We start from the raw sequence: 21,143 nt of genomic DNA on the forward strand, positions 1-21,143 counted from the left end.
TGTGAGGCCGCTTAGCAGGGTCGCCGTAGTCTCCGTTCCGGCTAGCATGAATGATTGCGCGTCACACGCCATCTGCCTCATCGACAGTCTGGCTGACTCATCTTTTTCCATGACAAGTTTCTATATGTCGAGTTTCCCTATGTCGACGCCTCGTGCTAGTCGCTTCTCTACCCGTTCGTAGGAGTGGTTATAGTGTGTATATGCGCCTTCTAGAACACTTTTTGGAGTAAGCATCTTGATGAGAAAACCTAAAGACTTGTACTCGCGCGTCAAACGTGAAATCGAAAGCCTTTGGACGTTTGCAAATATTGCCTTAACCCAAGGCGTTAGCTCTGACTGATCGAGGAGGCCTAGAGGCTCCCCAAAAGCTAGATCTGCCATAACATCAAAGGTCGTGCAGTTGAGCAGTTTGCAAATATCAAACGTAACAGGTGAGTTGCCCGTCGCGTGGTTCTTGACAATGCGTAACAGCGAGTTGACATAGCCAAGGATCAAGGGCTCTTGCAGCCTCAAAGCTTTGTCGCTAAACGCAGAGGCGTAGATCCTTCGGTGTGCCCGGTGATCGACTGCGAGAGGGATTGAGAGCATAGATCTGTAACCATGTATGTCTGGTGCTAAAGTTGCTAGATCTTTGGGATTTTCCTCGCGTTTGCCCGCTCCGGAGGCAGCAATGTCTTTCCAAGCTTGTGGGGTGATGTAGCTCAATCGATCAGGCCCAAGCCGTACGATTTCGCCGTATTTCTTATGAGTCTCGGCTTCCCATTTGGCCTCTTCTCCACGTAAAGCTTTGTAGTGTAAAAAAACAACCCAGTAGCTGCTGCGAGCTTGGGTCCTGGATCTGTTATTGCGGCTTAGTTAATTGCCATGTTTGAACTGGACGACTTGACCTACATTTTCGTAAGGGGTGGAAATATACATTATAAATGCAAACGAAAACAATGCGCAAAATAGCCTGTCTTCAGTCAACAGATACTCCTAGCTCAATCATTTTAGGGCGCCTTACCACTGCAATGGTGCAACCAATAAATATTGGTATAATCTTGAGTTGCTGAAAGTTCCCCATGGTAACGAATTGAGTCCCAAGCTGTGCGTTGGTAATGCACTTTACTTGTTGTTCATCCAAGATATTGTAAAAAAAACTGATACTTTAACTGGCAAAAGATGAGCAAGGCATTCTTATATGGCAAATGGACGTTGTACTAGGCTCGGCCTATAAAACACTATCCGCGCGAGAACTACTCCTGAGGAAAATCTCGGAGATCTGTTGTAGCGACGGAGCGTCGGAGCATCGGAGCGTCGGCTTGAGCATAAGAGCGTCGCTCGTAGATCACTTATTCAACTACGGCCACAAATACCGCACCACCGTACGTGGTCTGGTGGTTAAATATTCAAGATGGGGCACTAGCAGATGCACTAGCAGGGGTGCTGGTTAGTGCCCAGGGGTGGTTTTGTAACACCAATTACGTTAGAAGACTCCGCTAAGCCCCGCTTTATAAGCAGCTTAATCACTTATAATTGGATAGGAGCAGTCCAAGCTTAGTATTAATAGGCTAGCTTTGGTTAAGCTTAAAACCTAACCCCAGTCCGAATAAAGCCCTGTCTTGAATATTTAACCACCAGACCACGTATACGCAGATCATAGTCATGCGTGCTTCTAACGGCAAACACATCAAGGTAAACCCGTCTTGGCTGCAGGCTTGCAATACTCTATGAGACTGGAATCAGGAGGAATAATGTTGAAAATGACGGATTCTGCCTGTCAGCCTCGATATGAGGGCGACTACAACATCGTCCAGTAGAGCAGGGGCAAGTTTTGTAAAACTTCGAGCCTGCGTCGGTGAAGATCAAATTTACGTTAGCTATTTTAGTCATGTCTTCTACTGTTGTACGTAATTGGAGGAATACAAAACCGATAATCTCTGATTGGCTGTATAGCAGGGCTGAGCAAAGAATCGAGTGGCAAAAATACCCCCTTGCGAATCTCGGTGTTACAAAACTTACCCCTGCTCTGCTGTAAGTGGGCGGCTATACTACTAAGTACACAGGGGTGACTTAGTGTTATGGGCGTACGTACACCCAGCAGTTGGCCACGTCCAGTGGCGTTACTCAACACATCATGCCAACCCAAGAGTTCTTTATGCACGAATATGCCGTCGACTGATTTAAGTCAGACATCCTTTCCAATAACATAGCACCCATGGGAAGGGAAAAGGAGGGGAAAAGAGGGGAAAGGGGAGGTTCATGTCTGTGAAGGGTTTAAACCTAAGGCAAGAGTCGGAGCGAAGCAGGCACACTTCGGAGACGGAAAGACAGCGGATTGGCGATCCAAGAGTTACACCGTACGCGCACTTTTATACATACCCTGAAGAACTAGCCTATGAAGTCTACTGTGTCGGCAGTTCGAAATCACTCCTAAAGCAGATAAAATCACCCATAAGGCAAACAGATAGTATCGCAATCAACGCGCATTGAAGCTCCAACTCTGAGACCAATCCGTCACACGACCCCTTATGCAGACTGTCGAGGATTTACCCCGTACGATCTACCCATGCAAGCTACATACAGGAGAAAAGAAACGCATTCCTTTTCAAGTAGAAACGAACATTTCTACAATGTAACGGTATAGATTAGATAATGCAATGCAGTAAGTCGAGTAGCGTCTACAGGACGTATTTGTCTTGCATACATCGTAGTGCAGTAAAGCTCATGTGACTAGCTATCCGGCTACTTAGATATAATTTCGTCGTTTTACGCGAATCGAAGTTGGATATCATATATATCAGCAAACTGTGACAGGCTCCTATTACCTGCCGGTTTCACAAATAATTACTGCAGAAGAGTATGTACGCGATGCATTGCTTGGCGCCTAGCAACGGGAATCTACTAAGCATTGCTGAGCGCCAAGCTATTTCGCTTTCGGCCAAATTGTTGCCGGATCCGACGGCAACAGGCGCCTCCTTTAGGGGTTGCGCGACGACTATCCCCCTCATTGCTATCAAATTTTCATCTGTTTGAACTTATCGCGCACGGCCTGTACGGTGCATAGGAAGTGATACAAGTACACCATTAATTTTTGCAAAGAGTGAGAACCTTTACTTAGCAAACATAGGGGGGTCAGTCAAAATTCGCGTTGTTCGAATAGCTTTTGCTTTCAAACACCATTGCAAGGAGTGGGCTGCCTAGCAAAGCCTACTTCCTAAGAAACACCTCGTGTTTACTAGACTGTCGTTCGTCGCAGACATCAATCATGTTATTTTACTACCGACTTACTGTGTATAGGATCCAGTGCATGATACCTCACCACTATATTATGTCGTGTACTCTACAATGTACGTTGTGAAAGCCGCTGCGTTAGCACGTCGAAATCACTCATAAAACAGATAGATATTGTGGCAGCGATGGGGTACTGCGACATGAAAGAAGCCAGGGAACATGCTTTTGAACCGCAATCGGTAGATAGGCAAGAAATTAGATAGAATAGTAGCTGCCGTAAGGCTGTCGGAGTGGGAAGTGGTTGATTTTCTCCTATCTATCGTAGCTACCATAGATATACTGTGCGGAACCCAGTCACGGGCACAATACTACACCACAATATCCTCCAGCCATCGCAGGTACAGCAAATCCCCCAACTAGAAAGACTGGTATCATTCTCACCTCTCTTTCAATGCTCTACCTACCGCAATTGTGGGTTAAATCCTGTTCCGCATCTTTCTTTCTTGCACGCCCCGTTATACATATCGCTCACACCAAGGACACGTTATGACTAAGCTTTCTGCAACCCTACAGTGGCAAAAGGCTTAATTAGACTCTACCCTTGGCACTATTTCCAAATCCTCCACTACTTACTAACACAAAGGAAGGCATCCACAAATTTGGTAATTCTTACTCAAACCCCTCGAAATCGCTATCTCCTCCCTCACTCTCACTCGCCTTCCCCGCATCTAGCATCTCCTCCTTTCTCCTCTTGGCCGCCTCCTTGGCTCCCTTGCGCATATTCTCAATCCGCCTCTCATACCCACTCTTGCTACTAATTCTGCTTTCGACCTTGCCATCTTTGCCCTTGACTGAGCGTCTTGCTTCGACTCCCCTCTTCTTCAACTGCTGTCTGTCCCGCTTGGATGGCGTAGGCAGCGCATCCATCAACCACTGCTTTACGCTGCCTTCGTCTACGCTGACGCCACGGAGGCTTTCGGAGGCGCGAATCACGTTTGCGATGAGCTTGACGTAGGGAATGTCGTCTTGCGTGTAGAATGTGACTGCAACGCCGCCTTGACGACCCGCGCGCCCTGTGCGGCCAACACGGTGCACGTAGCCGGCTGCCGAGGTGGGTACGTCGTAGTTGACGACGCCATTGAGGCCGCGGAAGTCGACGCCGCGAGCGAGCAGGTCCGTGGTGATGAGAACCCAGATTTCGCCTTTGCGGAACCGCGTCATGATGCTGTCGCGGGCTGATGAGCTCAGGTCCGCGTGAAGGACGGCAATGCGCGAGCTGCCGCCTGCCTCGGGTGGTATGTCGTAGAGGAGCTCGGAGTGGAGCGCTATGGCTCGGGGGATCGTCTGGGCGAAGACTAGGAATGGGGGCCGGAGTCTGGGCTGATCGGAGTCGTTGGATACGGCAGTTGGGTGGAGGAGTTGACGGAGGCCCAGAAGTTTGCCTTGCTCAGTGGCTGCGTAGGTCAGTTGGTGAGAAATGTTTGGAATGGCGCTATCCTTGAGACCGACGACAAGTCGGATGAGTGGCGGTCGTGGCGGCAGATCGGGTTGTGACGAGGAAATTGCAGACCAGCGGTCGTTGAGGGTGGATATGGATAGGCTTTCAATGTTCGATCCCATCGTTGCTGACCATAGCCCAAGTCGGAGCTTGGGGTTGGTGCAGGCATTCCATACAGCGAGGGTTTGCTCGCGGAACAGTGGATCAAGGAGGACGTCGGCTTCGTCTAGGACGAGTTGAGATACGCTGGCGATGTTTGCAACCGTGCCATCTCTGCGCTTCAGAGCATTCAGGAGAGAGAGGGGAGTTGCTACCAGGATTGCAGCCTTGACAAGTTCTCCTCGGCGACGTGTCTGCTTCTTTGGCACCGCCTTCTCTTCATCATCCGATTCGGACTCATCTTCATCATCCTCGGATGCTTCAGGCGAGTCCTTTGTCTCATCGTCTTTTGCCTGATCTTCGTCTTCCTGCCCAACAACCTGCATACCCTTCCTCATAAGCGTAGCCTTTATCGCCGTACCCTTTGCCAGCTTCCTCGCTTCATTGACAATCTGTGAAGCCAGCTCCCTTGTCGGCGCGAGGATAACAGCGCGAGGGCCACTCTTGGTATCTGACGTCTTTTCTGAAAGCAGCGCATCGATGATTGGTATGAGGAACGCTATCGTCTTTCCACTACCCGTGGGCGCAACCGTCAGAAGATCAATATCGCCATTATACTCTGCGCCAGACAAGCCCTCGGCTTCCTGATGCCCCTTCTTGCGCAGTAACAGCGGCAAAGCTCCAATCTGGACTTCCGTCGGCAGCTTGTAGCCCTGCTCCATTATATTCTCAGCGAGGCGTCTCGATATACCATAGCGTGTTCGGAGTTGGGCAAACGATGTAATCGGCTGGGGGTACAATATTTTTTTTGTCTCCTTCTTCTTTTCCTCGACCTTTTTCTCCTTCTTCCGCTTCTTTGACTTCTTCTTCTCCTTGCGCGATTCTTCCACCTGCGGCGCAAACTCTTCCAACACGGCGACCTTTAGTTTGCGCGAGCGCAGAATCCTCTTGCATTCCTCCAGGTCGTATGGATCTTCTTGGGTGATATTCTCTCCCTTCTCCAGATTGGCTGCCTCTTCTCGCTCTTGTTTTTTCAGCTTCTTCCTTTGTTTCTTGGACAGAGCGTCTCCGTCACCCTCTCCGTCTTTGCCTGCGCCTCCACCGAAGAAATCGAGGTCTGCAGGTAGAGCAGTAGAGGCGGAGTTTGCATCCATAGCATTCTGACCCCTCTTCCTCTTGCGACTCGAGTTGGACGACTCGGGCGGTTGTGCTGGCTCGTCATGACCGAAGAGCTGCGGGTTTGCGACGGCGCCGGAGGAGGGAAGCTTTTGCGCGGGCGAACTCTGCGCGGCCTGGGAGGATCGCGAGAGAAGTTTGAATACGTTCATGGCGGGACGAGCGGAGATTCTGGCGTTCGAAATAGTGCAGTCTACACCAAGGCGTCCATCGCGGTCACAATTTCGAGTTGGCGATGCAAAAGTTCGAGTGTTGCATGGGAAAAATAATTGGGCCGCGGCGTTCGGCCAAACTAGCGCCGATCGCCTTAGCATTCACAGCACGCGCCATGGCGGGCGATAGACTGAAGTAGATGCATTGCCAATAAAAGTGCACATGTAGAAAGTGTAATCTAAATCAGAGGTATGTGCAGTATACAGTATCGGACCCCTTCCATGCCGAATGCACCGCAAACACACTTGCCCGGCTCATCAGCCCGCGAAATCGTACAGTGTTTCCTCGCCCATGCCCATCTCGTCCAACTGACGTCGGCTTGGCCCCAAATGCATGCTTGAATGTCGTATCTTGGTCTTCTTAAATTCATCGCACTCAGTGGTGCTCGTCCTTCTTGCTCCTGTAGCCCACAAGCTTGAAACGGCCGATGATCTCGCCAACGGAGAAGAAGCCAATGACCTCAGCGGCAATCACACCCATCGAGTACCATTGAGCGGAGGGGATGTTTCGGATTTGTGCGAGAACGTTGGCGGGTTGCTGGGCGGCGCTGTTGGCCTCGCTAGCCACGCTGGCCACGCGGTTGAAGATGGTGCTCGGGTTACGGAGGGCGTTCAGAGCGGGCTGGATGTAGTTTTGCATGGTCTGGACGGATCTAAGAGCCTTTAGTATTTTTTCCGGCAATTGAAAGCATGCGTGTGCCTCCGGATTGTGGAAAGCTTACGGTGGCTGCATGTTGCGCTGTTGGGCAATGAGTCTTCCGAGCTCAATTCCAACCTTGCCGTAGTAGGTAGCGCGGGGAATGATTCCTGTGCAATTGTCAGTAGGCCGTTCAATTGGCACTGCGGCATCGTTTCGCCGTGGCTTCAAATGGCATATCGCAATCTATCACTCCCTCTCCGGCTGCACCTGATAAGCCATATACAGCCCGCCCGGCGAACCATTGAGTGCCGTGCTATCCATTTCCGGCTCTTCCAGCGGTCCGTGGTCCTTCCAATGCCATTGATCGTCTCCCCGCGCCTGCGCGATGAGTGTGACTAACCTTGCACGAAGTTGACCATCCTTCCCACCCGTCCAGTGGCTTGCTGAGACGCATTGTTGACGGCGGAACCGGCACTTGATGCCGCAGAGCTCGCAGAGCTCTGGACCTTGGAGAGACCCTCTGATGCCTTTGACTGTGCCTTTGACGCGGCGTCCTTTACGGTGTTGGTGGCTTCGGCGGTTGACGAGGCATTGCGGATGCCTGCCCGGCGGACAGTGAACGTCGACTGCCGTAAGACGGCACGGGATGCGGCGAGAGACATCTTGATGCGAATTGGGCGGGGGAAGATGGGGTGTCGCCGGTCGTCTGCTCGTGATGGTGGATGGAGCTCTGGCAGTGAGCTGACGATTTTTCCGAGGGGGCCGTGCGCCGCTTGTCGGAACCCTCAGCGCTCAGGAGACTCATCATTTTTACTTCACCACCAAGACATGTGGATTCCAACAAAAATGCCTTTGAATCCAAGATAAATAGCTGACAGAGATAGGGTATGCAAGAAACACCATCGGCCTAGAAAACTGCACTTGTATCGTCGTCCTAAGAGCACGTGCGGGCATCTACCCGCAACAACAACATCCGTATAGGGTATGTGGCAAAGGATATGAATTATGTCCGTCTTTAGTCCTAGAGGTCAACACCGCTTCACTACTTACTCTGCTCGCATCCCGACCCTCTGTCCAAATTCGATCGTCTACCGTGCACCCCCGAACCCCCTCTTCTTCTCCTTTGGCTGTCCCAGCATCACCCCTTGGATCAAGAAGTTCAATTTTCTAATCTCCGTCCATCGACTCAGAGCACCCAACTCAAGCACACTCATTCTTCTCATCTTGCCACTGGGGTTTCCGATAACCACAGCCTTCCAATCACTGCCTCTGCCCATCTTCTCCAGGTCTTTGAACTCTTGCCATGCTGCAGTGTCGCGTCTGGTGCCGAATGTGTGATTTGGTATAACCTGTACAGACTTGAAACGGAACAGGACCAAGATGAGAAGGACGGTTAGACCAAAGAGAATGCCGGCTGTAACACCCGTCGATGTTTGAGCGCCCAGACGTCGTGTCATGGAACCGCCGACCATGGTCGCCACAGCTGCTAGGATGAAAGCGATGACCTGGCTGGCAAAGATACCAGCCGTGACCCGAGGAAAGGACGAGTAATTGGTTCTTCTTCTACGATCTTGCACTGCCATGCTTTCGAGACGATGCCGCGTGTTGACTCCAGGCTGCAGATCGCACGTATCAAATGTTTCCATGATCAGGCCATGACACTCGGCTATGGCGAGTACACTGAGAAACGCTACAGCGCCCGCAAAGACAATCGGCACAGCGTATGGTCTGGGGCGCCCGGCTGACGAAATGGTATATGCCATGCCCATCAGAGGAAGTGTGAGCGTGAAGACTGCGCGCCGAACAAGATGGCTACTCCAAGTAACTTGCTTCTCAAACGTCATCGAGTCTGTTCGAAACGCCTTTTTGCGGTCTCGCGAGAAGATGCCTGCTTTTGTCAAGGGGATCGCTAAGAAGGCACCAATGGCAACAGACATGACGCCTGCACCTACACTTGTCGGTCGCCATCTGTAATCCCTTGATAAAAGAGCGCCCAAGAGAACAATGACAAGTACGACTTGTGCGTAGATCCAGCCTAGGTAGAGAGCCAGGACGAGGAAGCCCGGCTGACGGAGCATCATGGCCATGAGCTTTATGCCAGCCCACACTTCTTCGAACCAATACATCGGCCCCTCAGTTTCGATATGCAGTTTCGCCTCACCCCGATTGACCCGCCTGGTGATGTAATTCTCGTCTCTGTCGTACACCTCGATTACCGATCTGCGGACTGGGGCCCGCCGCGTTTCCGAAGCAACAATGTTGAGTATCAAGGCCAAGACCAGAATCATGACTACAACGTAAAAGCCCCAGTCGGGTGTCAGGGTCTCGATAATTGCAGCCCCGATCTGGAAGCCCACAGCGAGCGAGCCGATCCAGCACCAGGACCAGATCCCCAGCCACATGCCCATGCCCCCACCGTGACGGCGCACGTCGTTTGCAACAACAAACTCTTGGTGCGGGTTCTTGGACTGCAATGAGGCGCCGAACAGGTCGAGCAGCACCGTGATGTAGTTTACATTGGCAAAGCCGAGCACGAGACCGGATACTGCGCGGGAAAGTAACAGTCCAATGCGGTATTTGGTATCCTTGTTTCGATATTCACTGACAATGATGGCTTGGGGGAACTGGAGCGGCAAGGCGATTGCTAGGGCTGTGAGGATATAGGGCTTCCTCCCGTGTAGTAGAGGTAAGGTCCAAGCAAAGAAGGTGGAAATCGCAAGCCCGCCAAACAGCACCGCGTTGCCGACAATGGTGATGTGCTGTTCGTCTGCCAGAGAGTACTGTATGCGTGGCACCTCACCCGCGTAGATGCCAACGATGATGCCAAGTAGAGCTGTATTGACGCAGGCGACAGTGGCGGTAAGGCGTTTCTTGCCTGTAGGCCAATTCCTCGCAATCGGCTGTCTGCGGTGATGGCGACGTAGACTGAACGTGTGACGGTGTGCATGCTCTCGGACCTCGAGTTCGTTGTCGTAAGGATGGGCTGGTAATCCGTCTTCGCCTGATGAACTATCACTTTCACTGAAACTAGAGCTTCTCGGACCATTCCTCAGATTGGACAAAGGGATACGCCGATGGCTTTTGTGGCGTCTTTTCTGGTGACTGTAGGTTCCAGGATCGTTGGTGACTCGTCGGCGTGAACGACCGCGTGATTCATCTCGACCCACAGGACGAAGAACAAAGTCTACGTGCTCCCTAGGAGCCGCCTGGGCGTGCTTTGGAAGAAGAAGATTGCTACGTGTTCCGGGGTCGGTATGGTCTCTGTCGTCCTCTCTATCAGTTGAAGTACGCGATGATGTCGACGAATTTTCTTTCTCTCGGTGTTCTTGGTTCGAATAGGCCCAATCATGGGACACTGAGCCTCGTGGAAGAGCTGAGTGTGAATGCATGTTCGGCGCTAGGTCCTCGAGAACGTTGCCCGGGGCTGTAGGCGACGTTGTGCGCTCAAACCTGGATGATAGGCTTGAGGAACTGGATGCTTTGAGAGGAAGAGCTGTGGTCATGAGATAGTTGGGTTCAGCTACATCTTGAACAGCGTTTCTCGCCCCTTCAATGATGTCGTATATCTCCTTTACCTGCTCTTGATTGTGAGCGCCCTCAGCGACCTCAATAGCTTCTTGTACCATATCTTCCAGGTCATCCACCGCATTGCTTATCCTTCGGCTGGCGGTATGCTCGAAGACGCTGTGAGATGGCGCTGGTTGGACCAGAGATGTTTGGACTCTTGATATGACTACAGGGGGTGTCGGTTCGCCATTGAGATTACTCTGTGTTGGTGTCGGGGTACTCTCTGGTGTCACGGACTGTTCAAGGTGATCTGGAATGGGCGCCAAACTTTGTGCACGCGGACGGTGATCATTGTCCCTTATTTTATCGGCGCCGTTCTCGAGGCGAACAATTGAAGGCCGTTTTTGCGAGTCATATGGCTTTGTAGTGGGTTTTCGATTCACGACTCATTGTGGGGTTCCTTTGCTGGAAGCTGAGGATGGCCGTCGTGTCTCTGAGAGTCGATGCCTCGTAACCGGCGATGGGCTACTTCCAGCTGTTGACGGAGTTTGAAAGCGACCAGGTGGGATGAACGTTTTCCTTCGTGCTATCGGCTTGCCCCCAACTGCATGCCCGGAAGTGCTTGAAGAGGAGACTTCACGGTCTGGAGCCCGAGTACTCGGGGATGGCGAGTCTGCATTACTTTGATGACCGTCTACGGGCGTGCTGCGTGGGCTGTCTACGGACGTGCTAAGCTGACCGTCCATGGATGCGTTTTGCAAAGTGTGTGTGGGCTTTCGCTCAAGCCAGGGAAGCTTTTTCGCCATGATTGCTGGAGGCTTCCTGTGGTCTTGCATTGAGGCCGGTCTGGATCGCACGCTCGCTTTGCCCGATACATTTTCAGGAGTTCCAGCCATCCTGCAGGGTAGACACCATCCAATGTAGAAAGATGTGGCGAGTGCAGCGAAGGATATGGCGGCTCTGCAGAGAGGTTCTGGGGTTGTCTTGTTAGGTGATGAGGAACGTCCGCTCGCAGGATTGAATGGTGAATGAATAAGACGCCTGCAGCCTCAACTGCTTGCAGGTAAATGCAAGCAGGGTGACCGAGGTCAGGGGTGTAGAAGAGGTAAGGGAATACGTCGCAACGACGATGTCATTATGAGGCTGCAGAAGTTGTCTGTATACTCATTTCCAAGACTGAGACGCTCTTGCTCGATGCCGTGCGATAAGGGTTCTTACACTGTTGTAGGAAGCTACTCCACACCAACCTCACTTGTGAATGAGGCAAATACATGCATCGTATTACTCGTTTAGATTTAGTTGTATTTCTAACGGGCATCTATTATTGTACTGCTTGCAGAACTGTTTCGGTCATGGCAAGCACCTTCTCTTCTTCAAGTCTGTGAGCAACAAGCCTGCATAAATTAGTATCCTAATCAGGAGAGCAGGCTAGTTCTAATACTTACTGTAAGCTCACAGGTAATCCATGCAATAGCTCAGGGTCATCTATCGGGTGTCAGTCATTGATAGCACTGAGCGTGTTGTGAGTCCGCTTACAGCTTTCCTGAGCATCCTTGCAAAAATCACTCTGAGGCGTATGATCACTCAAGCACTTGTCTTTTGTCTTGTCGACCGAGACTCCACAGGGGAATGACACAGCCGAGTAGTCTACAACATTGTAGACGCCAGTATATCCAACGTATTTGAAGTCGCCATGTGCTGTGCTCGAGTAAGGGGTAGTAGGCGCTATTCATTGTTAACCAAAGAGTAACAAATATGCGGTTTTTGGATTACCTAGAATGGCATCGAGCCCTTCAATAGAATTCCACTGCTCCAAGTACTGTCGTTGTAGCTCAGATCTCTCCAAATGCAACTTCCACATATCACGGACGCCTAACTCTGAGGCGTCCCTGTATGCTTGCATCTCAGGCCGAAACGGTTCGTCCGTCGGGGCGAGCAGTGCCTCGACGCTCTTACCGCCATCTGCAACAAACATTCGTCCCTATACTGTTTAGCATGAAGCTTTACATGGGCATATGAAGGCTTACCAGGAGCTCGAGCGCCTTTGGATGCAGCTTGGGATCCCAATCAACAACCTCATGCCCTGCATTTTTCAGTTTTTCCACCGTCTCTTTCAGCGCCCGTGTTACCGGGGGAGTGGGCAAACACATGCCGTCATTCCAGAGCACCGCTATCTTGAGCTTCTTCGGAAGCTCGACTGATCGCCACGGCATTGGCAGCATCTTGGGATCTAGTTTCCACGGCTGCGCATCAACAACCGCTTTTGAGTACATGGTAATATCCTCGAGGGTCTTTCCCATGGGCCCATTGACGCTTTGTACAGCTTCCTGGCCCGCGAGGCCTGATGTGCATTTTTGCGTTGTGAAGCGGCCGAAGGATGGGCGAAGAGTAAATATACCAGTACACGCAGCCGGTATTCGCAAACTACCGCCCTGTGTATTGTCAGCAGCAGGAACTAAAAATCAGGATAAACCTACAATGTCGGTTCCAACACCCAAAGGACTGCCTCCGAATGCAATGAGAGCCGATTCTCCGCCCGAGGACCCCCCAGACGTGACTTTGCGGTTTAGCGGATTGGTGGTACGTCCAAACGTGTTGTTAACAGACTCGGCCTAATTCATGTAAGCCCAAAATCCCCATTACTGGTACACGCATACATACAATCATCATGGCAGTTGGGACATTGGTCTTGCAATACCGCACCGCGCCGAGCTTCTCGAGCAGGTCCACAAGGGTCGAATTGTACTCGACTGGCTTGCCCACAAGCGATGTAAACCCGACCGTGCTATCCTTTCCCTTGACATTGAAATTGTCCTTGAGCGATATGGGCAAGCCATGGAGTGGTCCTTTGGTCTGGCCCGTTCGCTGCATATGTTCATCGAGGGCCTTGGCCTGTGCAATTGCCTCGTCGAAGAAGGCGTCGCTAAGGCAGTTTGTCTGATGCATGTAAGTCCATGGATCCAACCGTCTCCAGTGCTTCTGCTATACCAGTTGGTGGGCTGCTGCGGCGCGTTTGCAGAAGGCGGCCGTGACGTCCTCTGCGCTCCATGCCTTGGCCGCAACCTTTTCCAGGATGTGGGAGGCTGTGCTATCTGTAATCTCCAACTCCTGTGCCGTAAACCACCCCGACTCCTTGGGCCAAGTCGTGACATTGAGCTGTGTCTCTGGCGGTAGTTTATCTTGAGGAATGCGATATGCCGCCGGAATGGATTCCGCGAGGGCTGCGCGTTTCCCCGCAGCGACTTGCTCCCACTTCGCTTGAGATGCCATGGTCTCGATATTACAATGTGAAGGAACTGTAGCAGAAAAAATAATAATAAAGTATTGCGCACACCTCCACGTGTAGGCCGTCCTGTCGCGTTTTCAATGTCCCCCACCCTCGGGCTATCTTCACCGCGGCTGTTGTCGTCCTGGGCCGCGTCGTCAAGATGATGACTACAACACTCCCCGCACCCGTCCACGCTACCCAGACTAAGCTCCTAGTAGGAAGTTCTCGGTCGGCTCGGCCGAGTAAACTGTTACTCCTCGAGAGAAAATACCTGCCTTGTTGGGCCTGAGGCATGTCTACCGATACCGGCAATCAGCTGCACAACCAGAGGGGCGCGGAGATCTGCAACGAGAAATGCTGATTGTGCATATCTCGAGTCATTCATAAGTGGCGTCCTATCTCCCATATCTTGCACCGCGGCCCCGTGTCTCCAGTTCCTATCAGGCGTGCAATCGAGTATCTGATCGGAAGAGCATTGCAAGCTCAGATAAGGGTCACCGAGCATAGGGTTGGCGTGTTAGCCACACCGCCGTCTATCGATAAAAATCCGTACAAAATCATCCGCTCTGCGCGCGCGCTCTGCGACAACCTCGCAAAAAAGAAACCCGTTCGCGCCACCCAAAGGCGCCGTCCCCCCCAGCATGGCCAACGGCTTCATTGCCTACCTGCGCGGTGACCAGCAAGCGCCAGGCGAGCGCAAGCTGGTCCAGAAGCTGGATTTCTTCATCCTGACATTCTGCTGCCTCATGTACTTTCTCAAGTATGCTTGTACTATGCGCCAAAGTCAAAAATGAGCCGTATCTAATCACGTGCAAAGCTATCTTGATCGCACCAATCTCAACAACGCATATGTTTCGGGCATGAGGGAAGAGTTGAGTTTCAGAGGGAACCAGCTCAACCAGATCAATACCGTCTTCACCGTTGGGTATGTTTCTGGATGCAAAAAAAAAAGCGCAGAACCGCCTTACTGACGATCCTCCCAGATACACCATCGGCCAAGTCCCGTGCAATATCGCACTCTACTACATCAAACCGCGCTACTTCTTCCCAGCATGCATGGTACTGCTCCGCCCTCAACTCCACCAGCGCTTTAACTAAAAATTTAAAAAAAAGGTAGCATGGGCCGGCCTAACAATGGTCACGGCAGCAGCCCAAAAGCCGCAACACATCATGGCCATTCGCTTTTTCCAGGCCCTCTTTGAATCCTCAACGTTTGTCGGAACCCACTATATCCTCGGGTCGTGGTACACGGAGAAGGAGCTGGGAAAGCGCTCAGGCATCTTCACGGCATCAGGACTCGCTGGAACCATGATTGGCGGCTTCATCCAGACGGGAATTCACAGCAGCATGGACGGGCTCCGGGGCCTGAGTGGCTGGCGCTGGCTCTTCAGTAAGTTCGCAGATATCTCGTATCCCCACAAAAATTCGTCCTCGTCCTCGTCCTCGTCCTCGTGCTAAACAAGCCCAGTCATCGACGGAATCATCACCCTCCCCGTCGCCGTCTACGGCTTCCTGCTCTTCCCCGACACACCGCGCAACACACGCGCGCCCTATCTCAGCGCCTCTGAAAAAGCGCTCGCCATCTCCCGTGTCCCCGAAGTCTCAGAGCGCACACCCATCTCCCGCGCGTTCCTCAAGCACTGCTTCAAAACCTGGTACTGGTACTTCTTCGTGATGCTGTGGATTCTCGCCGGCGAAACAGAATCCTTTAGCACAAACGCCCTGCTACAGCTGTACATGAAGAGCCATCCCACGAACAAATACACCGTAACCCAGAATAACAATTACCCCACGGGCGTTCTTCTCTCTATCTTCACACCTTCTCCCTCGACATCTCCCCCTTCCCCAACACCGTCTCAGTCCCCACGCCCTCGACCTCGCCCCTCCTCCTCTCCGTCCTGCTCTGCATACCCACGAGCGCAGCCGTCCACGCACCCATAGCAATACTAACCGCGAGCATAGCCCACAAGCCGCGTGTAAAATACGGGGCGAAATTCGCACCGTAAAAAATGATGCTCCACCACGCATTCACGGCATTACTGCCCATGTTCATGCTCGCTATCACGACGGCTCGCAGACTGTCTTCTTCGTAGCGCAGCACGTCGTTGGCCCAGGCGAAAAAAGTCGCTTGGCACGCGTATACGCTGCCCGCCCAGTAGTACATGGCGAAGTGCAGCGTCGTGTTGTGCGGATAGGAGAGCATGAGTGCCGAGGTGAGCACGCCGGTTAGCGCGATCCAGTAGCCGACTGGGAGTGTAGTTAGAATCCATTACTTTCTTGCTTGCCATGTTTGAAAAGAGAAGGTGTGGGAAATGGGACAAATAGCAAGAGAAGAAAAAAAAAAAAAAGGGGGGTAGGTGAGAGAAGAACTGACCTAAATACCGTTTCCCGCCCATGAAATCCGTCAGCGTAGCCCAGAACAATGTCGACACGATGCCCACGGCCGTTCTAGTCAAGTCTTCAGATGCCAAACTGCTATTTTGTATTGTATATGATACTGTGTTGTGGAACGCATTAACATGTTGAAATCCACCTGTGGAACACATAGTCAACATTTTCTCTCTCTCTCTCTCTCTTTTTCTTCTTCTACCCCTCCTTCAGCCTTATTCTTCACCACGGACACGCATGACATTTAATCATACGAACACGATAAACCGAGACATTTCAAACGGGAAGCACATACAAAACTACGTGTCTTGCTATAGCACTTTGAACCAAAAAAAAAGAACGCCTAGTATATGCAAAAACGTTCCAGTCAAGTTAGACTATTCCAACTAATCTTTACATCCTTCCCCCCCTACTCTTTCTTTTCATGGCATCAATTACTAAATCCTACGTCTACGAAACACCGCCAAACCTCTGCGTCGACCGGCTGCCACGCATGCTGTTCATAAAGTCGGCCGAAGGGTCGGAGCCAAGGCCATTCCACCCATTTGCACCCACACGCTGCGTCTCTCTCTGTGCCTTTGCAATCTTCTCCTGGAGTTGTGAGGCGCCAGAGTCGATGAGCTGAAGCTGTGAGAGCTGCGTGTTGAGCACACGCACGACCTTTGTCAAAGGATCGTCGGGCTTGCCCGTCTTGCTGAGCGTCTGCGATGTGCTGTTAATCTCTTCAATCATATCTGTGAGATCCTTGTTGAGTTCGTTGAGGCGGTCTTGCAGCTTCTCCGCGAGCTTGTAACTGTGCATCGTGTTAGCCTTTTTGTACGTTGCTCAAGCTTATGCAAAGCGGGTGCACTTACGTCCTCTCACGCTCTTGGTCAGGGCCGCGCAAGCTTTCATTCTTGCCGCTGACACCGTGCATCTTCATGAGGTTGTCAATCTCCTTCTCATAGCGGTCTAGGTAAGAATCCAATTCTTGTTGGTTCTCTTCCATCATGGTCAGCTGCCGCTCTACCTCGGCAGCATCGCGCTCCGCCTGGAACGTCTTCGAGTACAGCTGCCGAACCTTGTCGGAATTCTCCACCAATTCTCGGTCCCATGATGCCACCTGCTCAGCCTGAGCCTGGAACTCCTTTTGGTACTTTGATAGGTCTGCTGCCCAACGCGTGATAATCTCGTCCATGGACTTGTTCTTCAGCCGTGATTGCGCCGATGGCGCGGGTCCAGCGGTTGAGGCCGCAAGCCCGCTCTGCGCCGCGTTCGCTCCCGCGGTTCCGCTAGTGGCGCCCAATGTAGGAGTCGGCTGTGATTCGGCGTCGGGCTTCGATGCAGGCGCCTCATTTCCAGCAGGCTTGCTAAATAGGCTTGGGGTGGTACTCGAAGTAGTTGTGCTGGCCCCGGTCGTTGCAGGTGCAGCAGAAGCTCCACCTCCTAGCCCGCTGCCCAAGCCTGAAAAGAGCGATGTGCCAGATGATGCTGTAGACGTGGGTGCGCCCGCCGTGGCCGTGGTAGTCGCTCCAGCCGTTGCTGTCGTGCTCGCAGAAGCAGCAGGTTTGCCGAAGCTGAAGCCGCCCCCGGATGAAGCTGGAGTGGAGCTTGCTGCCGTTGAGAACAGGCTGCTGGGGGCGCCTGCTGAAGAGGCCGTAGTGCCAGTGTTTCCGCCTAGGCTCAACGTTGGCGCGCCGGTTGACGTAGGCTGCGAGGACGTGGGTTGTGCGGATGACGTAGATCCAAGGGTGAACCCTGAAGGTTTCGCGGTGGTGGCAGGTGTTGTACTTCCAAGTCCGCCAAAGAGACTGCCTGCAGGCTTGGGTGTCTGCGCCTCTTGCCCGCCAGACGCCGCTGTCTGGTTTCCTCCTCCGAACAGATTCGACGTGGGCGTAGCAGACGGAGTAGCGCTCTTGTTTGCGTCGGTAGAGGCGCCCGTGTTTCCTCCTAGGCTGAGACCACCGAGGGGCTTCGCGGCCGACTGTCCAGCAGTGGCGCCGCCGAACAGGCTGGGGGTGGAAGACGACGTCGTAGCAGGCTTTGCGCCACCGAACAGAGACGATCCGCCCCCGCTGGTTTGGCTGCTCTGTTGACCGAACAAAGAAGAACCGGACTGGGCACCGCTGCTCGATTGCGTGTTTTGGGTGAACAAGCTGCCGCCTGGAGGGGCGCCGGCTGGGGTGGTCGAGGGGAAGAGCGATGTCTTGTTCGTTGCAGGTGTGGCTGATGGCGCGGAGCCTGCGCGTGGTGTTAGCAGGTACATGGAGCATCCTGCGCAATGTACAGATGATACTTACTAGCGGCTGCACCGAATCCAAACGAGGGCGTAGAAGACGAAGCTGCTCCGCCAGACGAAGCTCCGCCGCTGCCAAACAGCCCTCCGGCGGGTTTGGCTGCATCTCCCTCCTTTTTTCCGAACCCCCCAAAGCCTCCACCGCCGCCAAAGGCCGATGTTGTTGACGACGCGCCAGCTTGACCTCCGCCAAAAAGACCACCAGGCTTGCTTGCAGGCGTCGTCGATGCACCGCCACCGCCAAACAGGCTGGATCCGCCTGTGTTGCTAGCGCCGCCAAATAGACCGCCGCTGCTGGGTGCGCTGGACGTGTTGGTGGTGGTGTTGGTGCCGCTGGCCGCAGTCCCAAAGAGAGACGGTGTAGCGCCGGCAGTCGAGGGAGCTGCACCAAAGAGCGGCTTGCTAGGCGTGCTGCTGCTGCCGCCGCCGCTGTTCTGTTGGCCGAACGAGAAGCTCATGCTGGCGGACGTCGGGGTCGGCTCTGGTGGATGGGGTGTTGGCAGGCGGTGTCGTTGTTGTTGTTGTTGTTGTTGTTGTTGTTGTTGTTGATGCTGATGGCGGAAATGGTATCCAAGGCGCGAGTAGACTAGGCGTGTCGCGACGGGAGATGCAATTGCCGGACCGCTAATTGACAAGGTCGAGGTGGATGCGCGCAGACGTTCACGACGTTTGGGCGCGTCAATGTCGCATCCCAAAAGTTAGACAAACAGGTGCATGGGTCGCGCTTAGCTCCGGTGAATCGTTGTTCCCACCATGCCCAGCGGCTGGGAATCCAGACCGCCGGCCCCCCCGCCAATCGAGCGGTGCCTGAGACTCCACGACGGCATTCTGAAGCAAGGAGGCGCAGCCTTTTGTTCCTCGCCCTTCTGCTTCTTCTCTCCTCGCAGCTGCACCCAAAGCAACTCTGCCGTATCCCGCCTCAGCATCCACGTGCAAAAGCAACCAAGCACCGAGCGGCTGTCGACATGACGAACGAGCTGGCACCGCCCCGCAAGAGCGTAGAGCTGGAGGACCCCGGTGCGAAGGAGCTGGGTACGTCACACGAATGTTGCCGCCTGGCCAGCCCGTGTCTAACACTAGATATGCAGCCGAGTCAAGTGACGAGCACTTTTCCGATGCCTCGGAGGGCAAGTCTAGACGATCGACATTGACGTCGCCCATCCCCACGACGCGAGTGGAGCGAGTCGACGATACGCCAGCACACGGCGAGGTGCCTGGCACAGAGGCCTATAAGATGCGCACCCAAGACGCCGTGCCCGACGAGGTTGAGATTGTGCCAGAGGGCATGCGAAGCCGCAGTGCGTCCCGCGTCAGCATCAGCGACCGACCCATCACGCCCGGAGGCACGCCAATTCCAAAGACTATTGTTGAGAAGATCGACCCCGACAAGCCTAGCTACGGTGACATTCCGGGGACCGAAGCACACCAGCATCGCCTGGCGGATGCGGAGCCCGACATTGTGATCAAAGCACCTGAGGACAGCCAGCGCAGCAACCCAGGTACGTAGGGCATTTTCGTTGGTGCCTCCTGCGTACCATTGACGACGGAAGAAGGGTCACCAACCTCGCATGACAGGTCTTTGATAAATCCAGACAGCGGCCCAGCCGAGTCTGCGCCTGAAGGCGACGTTGCAGTCGAGGCACAAGATGACAAGGACAATACGGAAGACAAGGACGACATTGGTGACGAGACTGCAGAAGTAGCAGAAGCAGCAGCAGCAGCAGACGATGATGATGAAGATGACGATGGGTTTGGCGATTTTGACGAGTTTGAAGAGGGCGGGGAGGGGGACGACGATTTTGGAGACTTTGACGATGGGTTTCAGCAAGGCGAGCACGAGGCAGAGACTACATTTGACAAGCCCCCCGAAGCCGCTCCTGTACCTGCCCCTTCGCCGGGTCCTGTAAGTGGCAGCAATTCTAGCCCGCTAATATGGATGCTCTGCCCGCTTGCTACTGTGACACGCTGACTAACGGTTGCTTTGCACAGCCAGTCTTGGACTTTGACCGGCTCACATGCCCTGAAGACATTGCCACAGCCACACAGCCGTACCTGGAGGAGATTTACCCAGGGCAGCATGAGATTCCCAGCATATCGGCCAACGCAGAGGAGACGCGGTCCATGTTCCAGTCGGAACGCAGCCACTCGCTGTGGACGCAGCTGGTTGCACCGCCACCGCTGCAGCCACCAGACTGGGTGCGGTCGCGGATACGACGGCTGTTCCTCGTATCGCTGGGCGTGCCGGTCGACCTAGACGAGATCCTGCCGGCGTCGAAGCAAAAGAAGCTTATCCTACCCTCGATTCACATTCCAGGCGAACGGTCGCCGCGGCCCTCGTCAGACGGGCGCCACAACAACAACAACAACCACACGCACAACAACGGCGGTCCACTCGGGCGGGTCAAGCGCGAAAACGAGTCTTCGACTTCCATCGACTCGTCGGGCTCGCGCCCAGAGCGCAAGCGCAAAGGCCCGCCACCGCCTCCTGAGCTCGACTTGAGCTCCACGGCCCAACTGTGCGCCACAACCGACGCGGCGCTCCAGGGCTTCACAGACGACGAGCTGCGCATGCACATTGATCATCTCAAGGGCTTGCAGCAGCGCGCCACGCTCGTGTTTGAGTACTGGCAGAAGCGCATGGAGAGCGCTCTTGGCGACAAGGATGCGTTTGAGCAGGTCATTGAGAGTTTGGTGGCGCATGCAAAGAAGCTGAGGTAGTTGTAGTGGTAGTTGTAGTGGTAGTGGCATGTGAATTGGAAACAAAGCTCTTGTGAGTGTGCGTGCAATCTGTAAATCAGAATGACCAACTACCTCTCTCTCTCTCTCTCTCTCTCTCTCTCTCTCTCTCTTTTTTTTTTTTTTTTCTC

General features: G+C 53.4%; 7 protein-coding genes across 7 annotated transcripts; 2 read left to right on the forward strand and 5 right to left on the reverse strand.

Annotated features, from left to right (window-relative positions):
• Positions 1-120: 120 nt before the first annotated feature.
• Positions 121-6,159, reverse strand: SETTUDRAFT_40497 (uncharacterized protein; the record flags this gene model as incomplete). Its single annotated transcript, XM_008022080.1, has 2 exons — positions 3,887-6,159; positions 121-832 (listed from the first exon to the last, which is right to left on the reverse strand). The coding sequence occupies exons 1-2, from the start codon at positions 6,136-6,138 to the stop codon at positions 121-123; spliced, it is 2,964 nt and encodes a 987-aa protein (XP_008020271.1). The 5' UTR covers positions 6,139-6,159.
• Positions 6,160-6,341: 182 nt separating this feature from the next.
• SETTUDRAFT_162121 (uncharacterized protein) lies at positions 6,342-7,543 on the reverse strand. Its single transcript, XM_008022446.1, has 3 exons — positions 7,239-7,543; positions 6,921-7,005; positions 6,342-6,851 (listed from the first exon to the last, which is right to left on the reverse strand). The coding sequence occupies exons 1-3, from the start codon at positions 7,498-7,500 to the stop codon at positions 6,575-6,577; spliced, it is 624 nt and encodes a 207-aa protein (XP_008020637.1). The 5' UTR covers positions 7,501-7,543; the 3' UTR covers positions 6,342-6,574.
• Positions 7,544-7,926: 383 nt separating this feature from the next.
• Positions 7,927-11,151, reverse strand: SETTUDRAFT_152521 (uncharacterized protein; the record flags this gene model as incomplete). Its single annotated transcript, XM_008022447.1, has 2 exons — positions 7,927-10,764; positions 10,861-11,151. The coding sequence occupies 2 exons, from the start codon at positions 11,149-11,151 to the stop codon at positions 7,927-7,929; spliced, it is 3,129 nt and encodes a 1,042-aa protein (XP_008020638.1).
• A 478-nt stretch (positions 11,152-11,629) lies between these two features.
• SETTUDRAFT_132977 (uncharacterized protein) lies at positions 11,630-13,615 on the reverse strand (the record flags this gene model as incomplete). Its single annotated transcript, XM_008022448.1, has 8 exons — positions 11,630-11,739; positions 11,791-11,830; positions 11,882-12,070; positions 12,119-12,326; positions 12,373-12,777; positions 12,823-12,957; positions 13,007-13,282; positions 13,334-13,615. The coding sequence occupies 8 exons, from the start codon at positions 13,613-13,615 to the stop codon at positions 11,667-11,669; spliced, it is 1,608 nt and encodes a 535-aa protein (XP_008020639.1). The 3' UTR covers positions 11,630-11,666.
• A 639-nt stretch (positions 13,616-14,254) lies between these two features.
• SETTUDRAFT_84790 (uncharacterized protein) lies at positions 14,255-15,554 on the forward strand (the record flags this gene model as incomplete). Its single annotated transcript, XM_008022168.1, has 5 exons — positions 14,255-14,373; positions 14,431-14,538; positions 14,597-14,672; positions 14,727-15,003; positions 15,082-15,554. 5 exons carry the CDS (start codon positions 14,255-14,257, stop codon positions 15,552-15,554), a joined length of 1,053 nt encoding a protein of 350 aa, XP_008020359.1.
• An 828-nt stretch (positions 15,555-16,382) lies between these two features.
• On the reverse strand, positions 16,383-18,760 carry SETTUDRAFT_162123 (uncharacterized protein). Its single transcript, XM_008022449.1, has 3 exons — positions 18,281-18,760; positions 16,856-18,221; positions 16,383-16,794 (listed from the first exon to the last, which is right to left on the reverse strand). The coding sequence occupies exons 1-3, from the start codon at positions 18,732-18,734 to the stop codon at positions 16,452-16,454; spliced, it is 2,163 nt and encodes a 720-aa protein (XP_008020640.1). The 5' UTR covers positions 18,735-18,760; the 3' UTR covers positions 16,383-16,451.
• A 338-nt stretch (positions 18,761-19,098) lies between these two features.
• Positions 19,099-21,078, forward strand: SETTUDRAFT_132980 (uncharacterized protein). The gene is made up of 4 exons (XM_008022450.1): positions 19,099-19,308; positions 19,365-19,775; positions 19,830-20,179; positions 20,266-21,078. The coding sequence occupies exons 1-4, from the start codon at positions 19,242-19,244 to the stop codon at positions 20,992-20,994; spliced, it is 1,557 nt and encodes a 518-aa protein (XP_008020641.1). The 5' UTR covers positions 19,099-19,241; the 3' UTR covers positions 20,995-21,078.
• The last annotated feature ends 65 nt before the right edge of the window (positions 21,079-21,143 follow it).

Source organism: Exserohilum turcica (assembly GCF_000359705.1).
Source record: "Exserohilum turcica Et28A unplaced genomic scaffold SETTUscaffold_1, whole genome shotgun sequence".
NCBI classification, from domain to species: Eukaryota; Fungi; Ascomycota; class Dothideomycetes; order Pleosporales; family Pleosporaceae; genus Exserohilum; species Exserohilum turcicum.